General features: G+C 35.9%; 1 protein-coding gene across 1 annotated transcript; it reads right to left on the bottom strand.

Annotated features, from left to right (window-relative positions):
- Nucleotides 1-14,900: 14,900 nt before the first annotated feature.
- LOC145089631 (uncharacterized) lies at nt 14,901-16,162 on the bottom strand. Its single transcript, XM_079028046.1, has 2 exons — nt 15,573-16,162; nt 14,901-15,390 (listed from the first exon to the last, which is right to left on the bottom strand). Exons 1-2 carry the CDS (start codon nt 16,160-16,162, stop codon nt 14,901-14,903), a joined length of 1,080 nt encoding a protein of 359 aa, XP_078884172.1.
- Between the last annotated feature and the right edge of the window lie 842 nt (nt 16,163-17,004).

Genomic DNA, 17,004 nt, shown 5'->3' with positions numbered 1-17,004 from the left:
GAAGTAACCTTGTTGGATCTTTACTTGAACCCTTCTTCTATACACTTTGCCACCACCTTGCTTTTCAAGATTCAATATTCCAATTGAGAAATAAGCTCATAAAAGATTTAAAGGCTCAAAAAACATGTTAGAGGAGGCTAGGGTTTCTCAAGGAACGAGCTCAGGTGATGGAGGCTAGTCATGAGATGGTTTCCCATAAGTTAGAGCCCTTAAATAGGGTTCAAAACCGAAGAATTAGGGTTTTGATTTGCCGCGATTACGAACCGAGTAGCATAACCAACGCCATGCGTAGGTTATTAAACCCACATCCATTACTTTAGCATCTATACCCTACGTAAATTTCCTAGACCCTGCATAGCAGTTACACCCTGCATAACTTTCCTACGCCCTACGTAGGACAAAAAACCCTAATTTCCACTTCAACTTCAAACAATCGTAACTTCTTCATTTCAACTCCGTTTTTTCGTTCTTTATATGCACAAAATGGTATTGAATAGCCACATAATTCTATCTAATTAATTTTGACTTAAAACATACCGAACTAAAATCCTTAATTCATGAAAGAAGTCTGAAACATTACTTTTCCCATTTTACCCTTTGACTCCAAAACACAAACCAGGGGCTTATATCACATAACCAATATTATAAACACCCAATAGGGTCTACACTGTATTACTTGAATCCATTTAGTGTCCATAATCCCAAAATAAGAAACTTCTCGAAACATGATGTTGCATAGAACACGATGGAACCAAAGGATGGTGACATGTTTACGTCTCTTATATAGTTCAAAATTTATGTTACAAACTATGCAATGTCAAATGCTTATCAACTTTACCTTGAGAAATGTGACACTATAAGAATTATAGCAACATGTGGAAAAAAGGAAGGAAGACAACATATGCCAATTTAGATTGTATGCAACTTGGATGTATTAAGAAATATCATTACAAATCAAAGGATGATTGATACCTATAAATGTTCATGATAGTTTAAATTTGGGTCTATTGTTCTGATTGGATTGGCAAATACTATGTGACTGGAATTGCAAAAAAAAACTGTAAGATTAAACTAAGGGAGATTATAGTGGTTAGTGATAAATAGTTTAATTTGTTTTATATTCTTTGATTATTGTTTATGAGGGTACTGATGTTATAAACTTCCTAAATGAAAGTAAGTAACAGTTAGTGGTAAATAATTAAGGCACCATTTTTGAAACTAAAGGAATGTGTGATAGCTATATGGTTGACTTAGACTGCATGTATTATACATACATGCTTTTTGGAATATAAAGGGATTCCATGTCTTCATTCCATTGCTTCCATCAACTATATCCATCAAACACTAGAATAATATAATAGTCACTACTTCACCAACGATTTTTGTTAGAATGTGACTTGACAAACATTAATCCGGTCAATTGGAAACTACATGTAGCTTGAAAAAAGAATACAAAAAACCATTGCCAATAATAGCCATGAGAATGTTAGGCAGGCTTGCTACAAAATGGAGGAAAAGTGAAAGTGAAAATGATAGAAAATTATCCACATGAATAAGGCATATAAGTGACAATGATGGCTAATATCTCACATCAAGAGCGAACACTCCAAGAACAGTTAGATGTGAGAAGTTTTTTGAGTATAAGCATTATAAAAGGGCCTGTAAAAATGAAATAAAATGAGAAACAAGTATGACAAGTTTTTTTAATAAGAGATTTATTTAAATTGTTCATTTTCATTTTTATTTAACTTTTATGATTTATAAGGTTGTTAAGTGATGTTATTTCCCTGTACATGTGAAGCAGCCTTATTCTTTGTTTTAATATGATTTTTTAAGGTATTTGTGGTCTTCTTTTTGTTTGTTCAAGCGTTTATATAATTGGAGGAGATCCAACATCAGGGAACCTTATTGTTATTTTTTATTATTTCCATTTTCATAATATCTTCTTTATAATTCGACCATACAACAAAGTCGATAAAGAAACTTGTTTTGTTTTTCTTGTGTCATATTTGGCAACACATCCTTTACAACATTATAATTTTAGATGAGTATACCAACTATATGTACTATAAACTTTTTTTGTATTAGGACATTATACTTTGAAAATCAGTCTAATTATGGCATTGAAAAATGTTTTGCATTTGGATAACATTACTATAATTCAGTAGATTTTTAAAAGTATAATGTTGTAATGGGAAGAAATAAAAGTTAAATGTTATAATAAGAAAATCAACAGAAGTATGTTACTATATCTTGTGTTAATATGATATTAATGGGTGGTGTGGGGAATAATGATGATTTTTTTTATTAAGGCATTGGACTTTGAAAAAATATATCCAATTATAACAATGCACTCTAATTTTATCGTCTTTTTCCTTTTCAATGAAGTGCATTTTTAAGTCAATATTGTCCAATTAAAACATTCATCATATTTTATATTTAGCTTAAGTTGGGAGATGTTTACAATCCTAATACAGAAAATGACAACATACTTTCATTTATATGTGGAAGATGTCAGAGATTATTGAGTTTTAAAGTTTTTTGATACTTAATATATAAATTTTCTTTGTAAAAAGAGTAGGTTAAAACGCATCTTGTGTTTTAACTTATTTGGCCAAATATGTATATTGGTAAATTGGCAATGTATGAAAGGATATGAATGAAATTTTCCCTTATTTATATACATGGATATGAATGGAATTTTCCTTATTTATATACAGAAGATGCATAAGCTCTTTAGAGTTTAATGGTTGTTTTGATACTTAATAGGCAACTTTAAAATAAAAAATAGACGATTAAACACATTTGGTGTTTAATTTATTGGGCTAAATATATGAAATGAAAATTCATTTCATTTATATGTGGAATAAACATAAGTTCTTTGGAGTTTAATTGTTGTTATGATACTTAGATAACTTTTTTTTGTTAAAAATTGGTATAGCCTCATAAATTTTAGACAAAAATTCAAAATATGGTCCTTGTGGTTTCACAAAATCTAAAGTTTGGTCCGTAATTTATAAAAACCTCACGGATCGTCCCTGTGGTTTCAAAACTTTTAACATTTGGTCCTTCCGGCTCACTTTGTTACCATTTAGTCGTTAAGTAAGGGGCATTTTGTCATTTCACTACCCAGGGACCATTTATGAGGTTTTCTATTACTTCTTTTTAAAATAAATAAATAAATAAAATTTAATATGCAAGGGGTCCCACCCTCTCTCTCTCTCTCTCTCTATATATATATATATATATATATATATATATATATATATATATATAAACCTAGATTTGCCTTTCTCTTTCTCTTTTCTCCATATCCACTGAGTTCTGCTTCTCCAACTCCACCGAGTTCTGTTTTCCGATTATTATAGGTGTTTCATTTCTAGATTTAAAATCCAAAAAATTCCAAGACCCACTAAGAAGATCTCCAACTCTGGCGAATTCGAGTCGCCGAAAACCGACGAATTCAACAAACTTTCCCTTCTGTGAATTTTGGGTCTGTGAACTTAAAACAAAAGCAAAGAGTACTCTCTCTCTTTCTCACTCTATATTTATGTGGGAATCTTCTAGGAAGAATCGGGGTTGAACGTTTTATGGAATACATGGATCCTAATGTTTTTTATCAGGTTCCAAGGGTTGGACCATTAAAAGTAAATTCCTGTTCTATCCCCACTACATCTGTAGCCGAATCATTTTCAGATTCAAGAAGATCCATCACTCGTGAGCCCCCCCTGTAATTGAACCCATACCTTTGTCAGTATCTTATATTGCATATATGATAGATTCCCCAAGTCAAAGTCTAAGATTATCAAGGAGTTCTGAATCTGTAGTTTCCATTTTGCATAATGGTGATTCATTTTCAGCTTCCCCTTCAGGGTCTCCCAGTTCTTCTCAAAACCTACAAGTTGATGCTAATGGAAACGAAGTGAGACGAGGTCGAGCTCCTGTAGTCACTTTCAACACAATCGATAGATCTGAGAGGAAAGACGTGGGGCCCAGATACTCCGAATACGTTGCAGTTTCTAAAGAAATAAAGAAGAAGACAACAAAAAGATGAGTTTGTTATAGGTGTGGGAAAGGGAAGTGGGAAATGAAAGAATCTTGTTTGGTTTGTGATGCAAAATATTGTAGTAATTGTGTTCTTAGAGCAATGGGATCGATGCCCGAGGGTAGAAAGTGTGTTACTTTTATTGGTGAAGCAATTGATGAGTCAGAACGTCTTACTTTGTGGAAGAATTCGAGGTTGTTATCTCGGTTGCTTTGTCCTTTGAAAGTGAAACAAATCATGAAAGCAGAAAAAGAATGCTCTGCTAATCAGGTAAAACAGAGAGAATTGAGAAGGGAGATGTGGGTTTGGCTTTCTTTTTTATTGAGAGATCGAGAGAGAGAGAGAGAGAGAGAGAGAGAGAGAGGACCCTTTTATATCAAATAATATATATATATATATATATATATATATATATATATATATATATATTAAATAAGGCAAAACTTCATAAATGGTCCCTGTGCTAGTGAAATGACAGAAATGTCCTTCACTTAACGGCCAAAAGTTAACGGAGTTAGCGAAAATGACCATTTGTTAAAAGTTTTGAAACCATAGGGACCATCTGTGAGGTTTTTAAAGATTAGGGTGTAGCACCTGGTTCTTGGTACGTATTCTGTTATTAAATCTTCAATTAATTTGCATTTTTGGCCTTGGACTCGGCAAGTTGAAGGACTGACTCGTCGAGTAGAAGCGAGATGAGACACGGAGTTTAAGTTGCGGACTCGGCGAGTAGCCGCTGTCTGGACAAAAACCCTAATCCAGGGGTTTGCACCTTATTTAAATGACCTTATGCAGCCTCCATTCCCCCCTTTATGCTCCCAAACACTTCTCATAGCAAACCCTAGCCGTTCTTGAGAAATCTAAGGCTTTTGAGTGATTCTTGTGAGTTTTGACCTCAAGGAAGAAGGAAGAGCATAGAAGGATCAAGAGGAGACTGAAGGATTCGAGTTTGGTTCATCATTTGCAGTCTATAGAAGGTATAAAGTCTGAACCTTGCTCATTCATTTGTTAGATCCCTCTTTGAGTTGATTTAGGGCTTTTATAAGCCATTTTTGGTGGCCAACCATGTTTGAAAACATGGTTGGGGGTTTGAGCTTCTGGATCATGTCATTATTGGAGTCACAAGACAGATTTGGGTTGCTTTTGCACCCAAGGAAGGCCCCATGCAACAAAAGTACCATTTTAGAGCCTTTTAAGCTCAAAAGTCTCATGCATGCACGTAAAGTTTGTAACTTTACATGCTAGATCGAGTTTAGGGGCTTGGATATATCTTTTGGACAAGTGTTGTACATCAGAAATCAAAGTTTTAAGGAGGGGATGTGACCGACTCGGCGAGTCCATTCCTGGACTCGGCGAGTCCAAGGGTTCTGTCCCATATCAGTGAGGGTCAAAAGGACCAGATGAGTGTGGAAAGGTTTTAGGGAGTCCCGAGGAGTGACCTAACGTTCTGGAGTAAGAAAATTTGTTGTGAAATTCATGGTACTCGGCGAGTGCATGAACGGACTCGGCGAGTCCAAGGCAATCTTCATAGAACTCGACGAGTTGTTCATCAACTCGGCGAGTCGAGGACAGAATGTGTTCATCGGATGAAGATTAACTCGACGAGTTTTTCATACAACTCGGCGAGTTGGATGAAGGACCATTGAGTATCAGTTAGGAAGTGAACTCGTTGAGTCAATGCCTAACTCGACAAGTAGAGACGGGAGTAAAGACAATCGACTGGATATGGACTCGACGAGTTGGCAAGCCAACTCGGCGAGTCGGGTCAACTGGAAGTTGACTTTGACTTTGACTTGACTTTGGTTTGGAATCGGTCAGGGGTAAAATAGTCATTTTACCCTAGGAATAGTATCAATGTCTGATTAAGTGTTTTATGGAAATATAGCCGGGGGATCACCGGAGCAGTTGTCAGACATTTGCGGATCAGCTTTTCAGCAGCCAGCCTTTTGAGGTGAGTTACCTTCCAGTAGCGGTGGGTCCACGGCCACAATTCCGGCCCACCAGTAGGGTTGTATGTTAGATGATTGTCTTTGTGATATTCATCTAGGTTTGCTACTACTTGATATGTTTATGTGCTAGCATGTTATGATGTTATGTGATAGTGGTAGTAGTAGGGGTGAAATAGTCCCCAGTACCTGGTCGAAAGGACCGAAGGGGAGGCCGGCACCCAGATATGCTAGGCAGTGTCCGATCGAAAGGACCGAAGGGGAGGCTAGCACCCAGATATGCTAGGTAGTGTCCGGTCGAAAGGACCGAAGGGGTAGGTCGGGCACCCATATATGCCTGACAGTATTTATATGTTATGTGATTGTATGGTATGTGGTACGATGGGGGATCTCACTAAACTTCGTGCTTACAGTTTACAGTTTTGTTTTCAGGTACCTCTTCTTCGAAGGGGAAGGAGCTGGCGCGGTAGCGGCACATCATACACACACATTGTTTTCTGCACCATGAGTTATTCTGGGATTTGCACTCTGACATTATGGTTGTTTTTATGTTTTGGTTTTCGAACACGAAATATGTTTATGAAATGATAGGATCAAACGATGTTTATTCACAAATGTTTCCCAAAGTATTGATTTAAAAATGAAATTTTTGGACGTGAAAATTGGGTCGTTACATAGGGACTAAACTTCAGATTTTCGGAAACCATGGGGACCATTTTTGAAATTTTGTCTAAATTTTAAGTTTCGTTGTTCTTAAAAATTTCCAAGTGCGAGATTTTATGTAGAGCTACAAATCACTACCTTCTTTCTCAGGGTCGGCCCAAGGGTGTTTAAGGAGTGCTTATGAACAGGGCCCACTAAAATATAGGGCCCATTTTTTTAGATTTTATATTAGGGTATTTTCAGATTTTTGGATGTATCATATGAGAAAGCAAACGACGCAAGCAATGGGAATTAGAAATCAGATTAGCCAGAATCATTAACTTTTTGGGAAAAGGAAACGATGTTTTGGTTCTCGATGACGATGATTACAATTTAAGCATCGGGAAGACAAGAACTAGTCGATGATGGATAGCAATATTCTACTCTTCTTATTTCTTATTTGCTTAACTCGGGAGGAAATCAGTCAAAAAATCCACAATCCTCGATAATCAGAAAGAAAACACAAAATCAGAAGCTTTTAGTTCATACTTTTTCTTCTTAATTGTTTAGTGAATCAGAATAGGGAGACAAGCTTCGAAAATCCGAAGAAAATTAAAATCGGGAGTGAGGTTTCTAAAACCAAAATCTGGGATCGTGTCTAGGGACGAAAATCAGAAGGTGTTACACATTTTTTATATCTATTTGGTATATTTCTGATGTTGTTTAGGAGTATTTTTTTTATTCTTTCTGATTTCTGTTTTCTTGTATCCAGAAGATTGAAGCAACAATCTCCTCACTTTCAATCCAACTTTGATTTTGGAAGTTTTTGATTTTGAGATTGTCTTGACGTGTATATAAACAAAGGTATTATACAATTTTATTTATCAATCTGATACATTTCTTATATTATGTAGAAGTAAATCAGTTTTTTTTTCATTCTTTCTTATTCATATTTTCTGGAATTCATAGGCATTGATGCAACAATTTGTTGATTTTGAATCCTTCTTTGAGGCTTAAAATTTTCTAATTTCAGATTTTTTTTAAGTGTAAAAAATTAGAAGGTAACTTTTTGGTTTCTAATTTTTTTATTAGAAAAAAAAATCAATGTTTTCTTTTCTAATAGTGTAATATAATTCTCTAATTTCATTTCTGATTTTTTTACTGTTTTTTCAGAGGACAATGTGTTATACTTTGCTACTTGAGTTATAATGAATATTAGAACGATGATTGTTTTTATGTAGAAGCAATTTTTTTTTTGTATATTAAGTTGAATAAGATTTTAGTTTATGTATTTTTTAATAGAAAATGAAAAATTCTACTCTTTTTGCTTAAATTTTAGGGTTTTTCATGTTTTAGGACCATTATTTTGTTGAATTGCACAGACGTTCATAATCTTGGGGCCGACCCTGTTCTTTCTCATTGACAATTATTGATTTTCCCTTCACAATTTTCCTAGATTTAATCTCTTCTACGAAACTATACCATAAATTTCAAAAAAATATTAATTTTTTAATTATTTGTTTCTTGAAGTTATTTTTCGGCAGATATTACAATATGAAAGGGAAGTTGTTGGCTTGTTGGGTAAAGTTGAGGAGAGGGGTAACAACTAGGTTTATGAGATGTGGGGATATGTTTTTCAAATAAGGGTTGTTAAATTATTAGTGGTTGGAGATATGGGTTAGTGTTTTGGACCTTGGAGTTTGTCCTTTTGTATGATAAAGATCTAAATTCTAAATTATTTTCGTTTTTTGCTCTTCAAAATTTGAAGTGTTGTATTTTGTATTGATAGAAAAATAATAATATCGAATCATTAATAATATTAGATTCAAACGAATGGACAAATAATATTTTAAGAATTATATGTCAAATTATCATAAATAATAAATGAAATTATTATTATGTATTTACCAAGTTTGATCTATAAATCATATTGATCATTCACGACTAGATCTGATAAAAAAATGTAAAAAATTTGTCTCGTTGTTACTTGGATTAAAAATACGAGATAGTTAAAACGAACTTGAAAAACACCCGCATATTTGTTTATTTGTAACTGCACGGAATAACTCATGTCCTTAAAGGAATTTACATGTTTGTAATGTTGTAAAGATCAATATATCTCCAAGATTTAATGTAGATTATTGTTAGGTCTAACATCCGAAAGAACTGATAAAAACAAAGCCCATACTAACATAGTGGAAAAACAAAAAATTTATAAAACAGTCTATTTGTTAATTTTGTAAAAAGAGAAAAAAAAAAAAAAAAGCACAAGAGGTCTTGACTTTAGGGGTGAGGAATGCAGCTCCAGGATAACCAAACTTATATTTGCAAAAAACCTAAGGAAGTTCCCAAAAATATGGGCCGATGACAGGGACAACTCTATCAAGGCTTGCCACGTGTAACACATATCGACTAGGTCAAACCCTAGTTGCGGCGACAGATCGATGAAGTCAACATATGGTCAATGTTGACCGGGTCAGCCTAACCCGATCTAAATCAAATCCTGCTAAAAATAAAATATCCTCAACTCTTAACGAGCAAACAATGTATAAAGTGCACATAAATAACGCCATTTTCACGAACCTCATGTCTCGCATCATCAACATCAACAAGTGAAGCATGCTTATGGGCTTGGTCCATTCTTCAACCTTCACTAAAGGCGTTGAAATCAATATATACCCACTAATAGTTCTTCCTACCACATATGTTGGATAATGGGAAACTTGTCAATTTGTATTTAAACCATTAAAATTCCAACAAAATGTACGATGTTCTATACTGTTTTGAATATTTTGTCAACGTTGTTTCGGAAAAATGGCACAATAGCTTTTTTTTGTGTGACCATTACTTGCAATTATCCAAAATTTCCAGCTCCATTAAGTATGTAGAACAATAGAAGTGATGTGGGTGATGTGTGTTGACGTTTCTGGCTTCTCAAGAAGTAATGATTCTAAAGGGAAAAGGTATAACATGGTTAAGGGTCTAACGGGTAGTTTCAAGCCACACCATCAAAGGTAACCGGCTAAGAGAAGGGTAACATGATAAATATCAACTATGAAAAAACCTTTGGAAATTCAAAGCTTTTAAAAAAAATTATAGATATTGGGATAAATCCAAAATAAATGACAAACATAAAGCTTTTTGTGTCATTTTCTCTACCCATTTTTTTCTAATTAAAAATATTGGGAAATACTGTTTTGAGTTCACAAATTTTCTTTTTAGTTACTATTTACTAACATATCAAATATTTGGAAGAGTGCGATCAAACTATGTATAGTTATTTAACAACAATCAACAAAGCATTGAAAAACGAATGTTGGATCTAACGAGGCAAACAAAACCAACCCTACCGTCACCTACAACTTAAGACTCTTTCAAGAAAAGACACTCATTTGATGTTACCATCTAAATAATTGCATGTTTGGACTTTCATTATTTCCGCTTCAAAACAAAGTATTGTCATACTATTTTCATTTCAAAAGATATATTATATTGATTGTTATACTCTTTAATAAGATTCTATTTAATTCGTCTATAATCTGTCGAATATCTTTTGTGAAAAGGAAAAAAATGAATAGATCATATAATACACTTTTAACGCATAAAACTTATACAATGTTATTGTATGCATCATCTTATCTTATCTTATGTGCGTACATTATTTGTCAATCATACGACCGTAATAAAGAAAAAATAAATAAATTTGTGGATGAAAATATTAGTCCATAATTATAGAAAAGGAAAATATAAAGTTCAGAGCATCGAACAATTTCGAAAGAGAAATAATCTGTATATAATATTTTTTGACACACACAACAATTTATACTTTTTAGATAATTGCACAGTTTATATACTGTATAACCCTTTAAAACATGTTGTGTATGACAAAATCACAAAAAGTTGTTGTATACGTATCAATTCTTATTTTCAAAACGATTAGGAGTGTTGGTGGGTAAGGGTAAGGGTAAGGACGAGGGGTAGGAAAGGAGAAAAATAACGGTGGTTTCACGGGATTCCGACCCAGGGAACTTTAACAATCTTAATTTTTTCGGCGAACTTGAGTGTGGTTGGGTGTTTTCTTGAGAGAGAAGAGGGAAGAACTCTTATATAAGGGAGGAAATGTTAGCAACTCATTTAACTCAACCGGCCCAAAAAAAGTCAAGTGGTCAACCAAAGTCAATGCAAGTCAAAAAATTTAAGTGGCTGGTCAAACAACTAACACGGGTGGCGTGCGGGCCGCATGAAAGTCGCGTCTAGCATGCTTTTTTTTTTCAAGTTCACAGAAAAGAGCAGAAGAAATTTTCTCAACCTGTTCGGGCTGCACAATGGTTGCACGAAGATCGCTCGTACTAAAGCTTAAAAATGGTTAAGTGTCGAAAACATCTACGCAAGTCGCATGGTGTCCGCATGCTGGTCGTACGAGCTGAACAGGGTTGGAGGCTACCTTCTACGTGGGCAAGAAATGTTCTGCACAATGGCCGCACAGACATCTCACGCGGGTTGCATGGACACTAGGCCAAAATCCTGTGCGGGCCGCACAACCTTCTGCACTTCAAAATTTGAATTTTTTTCTATAAACTTGATTTTTGGCCAAAATGATTCCCGCAAAGTCTTGGTTTCGAAAAATTGACAAAAGTTTGGAACAAAGGCAGGAATGAAGGTTGAAATTTTTCAAAAATGTTATTTTCAAAATCTCGAAAACATTTTTTAAATCATTTATTGGATTTGGAAAAGATGAAAGCACACTGCTTTACAAAAATGTCATTCTTTAATGTTGTTGGCGAGACGTCCTCCAATCTTTTCTTTAACACCTCAGGACATCCAGATGGATGATGTCTAGCGCATTTGCATTAAAACCTTCATAGAATGGTTTTAAACGGTGCCAATTGATCTTGAAAATTTGTCCCGTTTCTTCGCTTTGAATCTCCACCACTCCATGATCAAAGGTCTTAATCACAACAAAAGGCCCTATCCATCTTGATCTTAACTTTCCCGAAAATAACTTCAATTGTGAATGGTAAAGCAAGACCCTATGTCCTGGTTCAAAATGCTTCCGAGTGATGGACTTTTCATGGAAAAGCTTTGTTTTCTCCTTGTAAATCCTTGAGTTTTCATAAGAGTCATTTCTTAATTCTTCTAACTCTTGAAGTTGAAGCTTCATATGTCTACCCGGTTCATCAATGTTGAAGTTGCATTGTTTGACCGCCTAAAATGCACGGTGTTCTAGTTCACAGGAAGATGACATGGCTTTCCAAAAACCAGTCTAAATTGAGACATGTCTATCAGGGTCTTGTAAGCGGTTTGGTGGGCCCATAAGGCATCGTCAAGCCTTAAACTCCAATCCTTTCTCGTTGGATTCACCGTTTTCTCAAGGATGGATTTGACTTCCCGATTCGAAACCTCCACTTGATCATCGTTTGGGGTGATATACGATAGAAACACGATGGTTTACATTGTACTTCTTCAATAATACCTCCATTATCTTGTTGCAAAAATGTGTCACTCTATCACTAATCAAGGCCCTAGGCACACCAAATCTCAAAAAAAAAATAGTTGACTTTAAAAAAATCGATAACCGTTTTGGCATCATCCAATCTTGTGGCTTTGGCCTTAACCCATTTAGAAACACAATTAACCGCGATTAAGATGTAAATGTTGCCAAATGACAAGGGAAATAGGCCCATAAAATCAATCCCCCATACGTCAAAAACTTCACAAACAAGGATTGGATTTTGTGGCATTTGATTCTTTTGAGAAATATTCCCTGTTCTTTGGCACCGTTCACAAATTTTACAAAATAAATAACAATCGCGTGTCATGGTTGACCAAAATAATCCACATTCAAGATTTTTTCTTAAAGTTCGATTAGGTCCGAAGTGTCCCCCACAAGCAAGTTCATGACAAAATTTCAAAATGGATTAATGTCTTGTTGGGGTACACATCTCTTAATGATTTTATCGGGACAATGTTTCCACAAATAAGGTTCATCCCACACATAGTATTTTGCATCACTTTTCAATTTATCTTTTTGAGCACGTATGAATGTGTTGGGATACCTTTTTGTGACCAAATAGTTAACGATGTCAGCATACCAAGGAATAGATTGAGTAACGGAAAATAGATGCTCGTACGGAAACTCGTCCCGCAACAGGAGAGGAGTTTCATTTGAAATGATAAGGCTTAGATGATCGGCAACAATATTTTCGCATCTACTCTTGTCCTGAATTTCCAAATCAAATTCTTGTAATAGTAAGATCCACCAGATGATTCTTGGCTTTGCATCTTTGTTTGTCATCAAGTACTTGAGAACCGTATGATCCGAATATACAATGACTTTGGTACCAAGTAGATATTGCCTAAACTTCTCCAAAGCGAACACTATGGATGATAGCTCATTCTCCGTGGTAGAGTAGTTGCTTTGAGCATTTTCTAGTGTTCGTGATGCATAGTAGATCACATGAGAGACTCTTCCATTCTTTTGACCCAAAACAACATCTATAGCCTAGTTGTTTGCATCACACATGATCTCAAAGGGGAGATCCTAGTGCTTGTATGATAGGAGCGGATGTAAGCAACTCCTTGAGCTTGTTAAAAGCCTATTTGCATGCCTCATTGAACTCGAAATCAACTTCCTTTTGCAAGAGTTGGCACATTGATCTTGTTATCTTTGAAAAGTCTTTGATGAATCTTTGGTAGAAACCTGCATGTCCTGAAAAAGAATGAACTTCCCGAACACAAGTTGGGTAAGGTAAGCTTTGAATAACATCAATTTTAGCTTTATCTATCTCGTTTCCTTTCTTTGACACAATGTGGTCCAAAATAAGACATTGACTCACCATAAAATGACATTTTTCAAAATTCAAAACCAAATTTGTTTCAATGCATCTTTTCAAAATCTTTGTGAGGCTGGTCAAACACTCTTGAAAGGAGTTTCCATATATCGTAAAGTCATCTATAAAAACCTTAATTATGTTTACGACATATTCTGAGAAAATACTAATCATACAACGTTGGCAAGTGACGGGGGCATTACACAATCCAAATGACATTCTCATGTATGCAAAAGTGTCAAATGGGCATGTAAAGGTTGTTTTTTCTTGGTCTTCCGGTGCCACCGGAATTTGGTGAAAACCGGAATACCCATCTAGACAACAATAATGAGATTTCTCGGCCAACCTTTCTAAAATTTGATCAATGAAAGGCAATGGGAAATGGTCTTTTCTCGTGCTTTCATTGAGCTTTCGGTAGTCAATACATACTCTCTACCCGTTTTGCACACAGGTGGAGACCATAATACCTTTGTTGTTCTCAACCATCGTGATTCCCGTCTTCTTTGGTAGCACTTGCACCGAGCTCACCCACTTGCTATCCGAGATTGGATCGATCATCCCCACATCAAGAAGCTTCAATATTTCTTTCTTCACAACTTCCATTATAGGCGGATTCAATCTTCTTTGTGCATCCCGGCTTGGCTTGCATTCATTCTCCATCAAAATCTTATGCATACAAGTGGAGGGGCTCAATCCCTTGATATCCACAATCATCCAACCCATGGCTTCTTTGTGCTCCTTAAACACCTTGAGGAGTTGCTCTTCTTCTAATTCAGTTAAGTGAGTGGAAATGATAACTAGAAGAGTCTTGTTCTTTCCCAAATAGGCATACTTCAAGTGTTAAGGTAGGACTTTCAATTCCAATTCTGGTGGTTGAACAAGGGAAGGTGATAACTTTGTATGAGTTGAGGGAAACTCAACTTGCTTGACATCGAATATTGTGGATTTCTTCACTTCCAAATTGTTGACCAACTTTTCAACTTTCAGATCTAAAGAATAGAGCTTCAATTTCTCAGCTAACTTCCCACAATCGAACCCTTTGCTTAGAATCATCTCCAACATGTCAAAATTAGTCAACTCAAACAATTTTTGGGTTATTGGTTCGACTACATCAACAAAATATAAAGATGAAACATCACTAGGATATCTCATAGCATCATAAATATTAAAACTTATTGTTTCACCATCAAATTCCATTGTTAAACTACCTGCATACACATCGATCTTTGTCCTAGCCATTTTCAAAAACAGCCTTCCAAGCAAGATTAGAGCCGATTTGGAGGAAACTTGTTCCTCTAAATCAATCACATAGAAATCCGTCGGGAATACCAATTGGTTCACTTACACCAAAGCATCTTCTAAAACACCTCTAGGAAAACTACTTGATTTATCCGCAAGCGAAATTATGACACCTGTTTCATTTAAAGGACCAACATTTCACGATTCATATACCAAATAGGGCATGACATTAATAGAAGCACCAAGATCAATCATGACACTACTAAAAGTAACATCCCCTATTTTGCAAGGAATCGTAAACATTCTGGGGTCTTTGCATTTAGGTGGAAGTTTTCTTTGTAAAACCGTGGATGCATTTTCGTTCATTGAAATCTTTTCATTCCCTTTCAATTTTCTTTTGTTTGTGCAAAGTTCTTTCAAATTTTTTGCATATCTAGGGATTTGTTTGATTGCATCGAGCAAAGGAATGTTTACGTCCACCTTTTGGAAGGTGTCTAAGATCTTTTTCTCCTCTGCATTCTTCTTTGAAGTTGCAAGTCGGGAGGGAAATGGTGGTTGAGTTGCTATTGGAGTGACTAGAAGGGTAATCTTCTTTTGAACTCCGGTTTGTTCATCATTCTTGACAACAGGATCCTCAATGAGAGTGATCTCTATTTCTTCCTCATATTCCCTTGACTTCTTCCTTGAGCTACTCTATCTGGTTTGTTTACTACTTCTCAAGGTTACAACATTGACATTTGGATCCTTTTCGGTTTGAGAAGGTAGTTTTCCATAGGACTCCAATTTTCTTAAGGATGTAACTATATCTCAAGGTTGGAGATATTAGTCCTTGTATCCTTTTGGAATTGTTAGGTGCTAGTGGCAAGAGACTTGACAACGTCTTCAAGAGACATTCCAGAGTTATTTGGTTGGGGTTGAGGAGGTTGTTGGTGATCATGTGGAGGGTGTGGTTTGGATTGATAATGGGGTTGTGGATATTGGTAATGGGGTTGTTGTGGTGGGTAAGAAGGTCTAACCAATACATTTTGAGGCAATGGTCTTGTGTTGTAGCTCATATTGGGATTTGGATTCCAACTTGAATTGTGGGCATTTTGGTAACCGGATGGTTTGTTGTGGTAGTTTTGGAATTCTCCTGTGGCATTTACATGCTCCACATCTTCTTGAAGAACGGGGCACATATCCGTGTGATGTCCTATTGTTGCACATATTCCACAAACCATCACTCGTTGAGTTTGTCCCGTGGCTAGCTTTTGGACAACGAATGTTAGATCTTTAAGTTGAGATTCGAGGCTTGATGTCACCACTTCATTGACTTTTTGATGTGTGTCCCTTTTCATGTCTTGGCGGGGGGAAAAGTGTTGAGAATTTGCGGCTATGGTGTTGAAGAGTTGTCTTGTTTGTTGATGAGTTTTACTAAAGCCATCTCCACCACTTGAGGCATCAACTAGTCTTCTCTCCATTGGTAATAATCCCTCATAAAAATGTTGAATGAGGAGTTGTTCTGGAATTTGGTGTTGTGGACAACTATAACACAAGTTAATAAATCTCCCCCAAAAGTCATGGAAAGTTTCGTTTTGACCTAGGCAGATTCCACAAATCTCATTTCTACGACTTGAGACTCTTGAGGCGGGATAGAGCTTAACAAGGAAAGCTCTTTCCATATCGGTCCATGAGTCGATTGACCCCGATGGAAGATAAAATAATCAGTGTTTTGTTTTATCAGCCAATGAAAAGGGGAATGCCCTTAATTTGAATTGGTTATCGGTTGACCCTTGTGGATTCATGCTAGTGCAAATAATGTGTAACATCTTCAGGTGTTCGTGTGGGTCTTCATTCTCCAATCCACAAAAAGTTGGAAGGTGATGAACTAGGCTTGATTTTAATTCCCAACCTCCTTCCAAAACGGGGTACTTGATACCGGATGGAGTTTGTGTGACACCGATTTCCATCATTTGTCTTAAGGTTCTTTCGGGAGCTTCTTGTCCTTCCACCATTGGAATTTATATTATGTTGGGTGGATTTTGTTATAAGGGTGGTGTTTCGGGAATTTCTTGGCAAGGGTCAGGGCTAGAATCGGGTTCTACTTCGGTTTCGGTTTCACTAGAGGAAGCGGTTTCAACCTCTGGGTCCCCATTTGTCACACCCCAAAACTGGAATGGCGGAAATGTTCTGGGGCGGAGGACGTCATGTACAAAATCACAACAATGCATAATAGTAAACAAGCAACAACATCATCCATTTCATTAATAATATAATTTAATACAAGTGTGTTCTGTGTATAGTTTATAAGACACCAAAAATG

This window comes from Lactuca serriola, chromosome 2, assembly GCF_051521515.1.
Source record: "Lactuca serriola cultivar US96UC23 chromosome 2, Lser_US96UC23_V15, whole genome shotgun sequence".
In the NCBI taxonomy this organism is placed as follows: Eukaryota; Viridiplantae; Streptophyta; class Magnoliopsida; order Asterales; family Asteraceae; genus Lactuca; species Lactuca serriola.
The sequence above is the reverse complement of the archived record's forward strand: the minus strand, read 5'-3'. Positions and strand labels throughout refer to the sequence as shown.

Bases quoted from the DNA above. Each gene is read 5' to 3' on its own strand.
- LOC145089631 (XM_079028046.1), bottom strand. From the start codon at position 16,162: ATGGAGAGAAGACTAGTTGATGCCTCAAGTGGTGGAGATGGCTTTAGT. The intron at 15,391-15,572 runs GTCTCTTGCCAC...CAGATAGAGTAG, and splicing joins TCTCTTGAAGACGTTGTCAA to CTCAAGGAAGAAGTCAAGGG.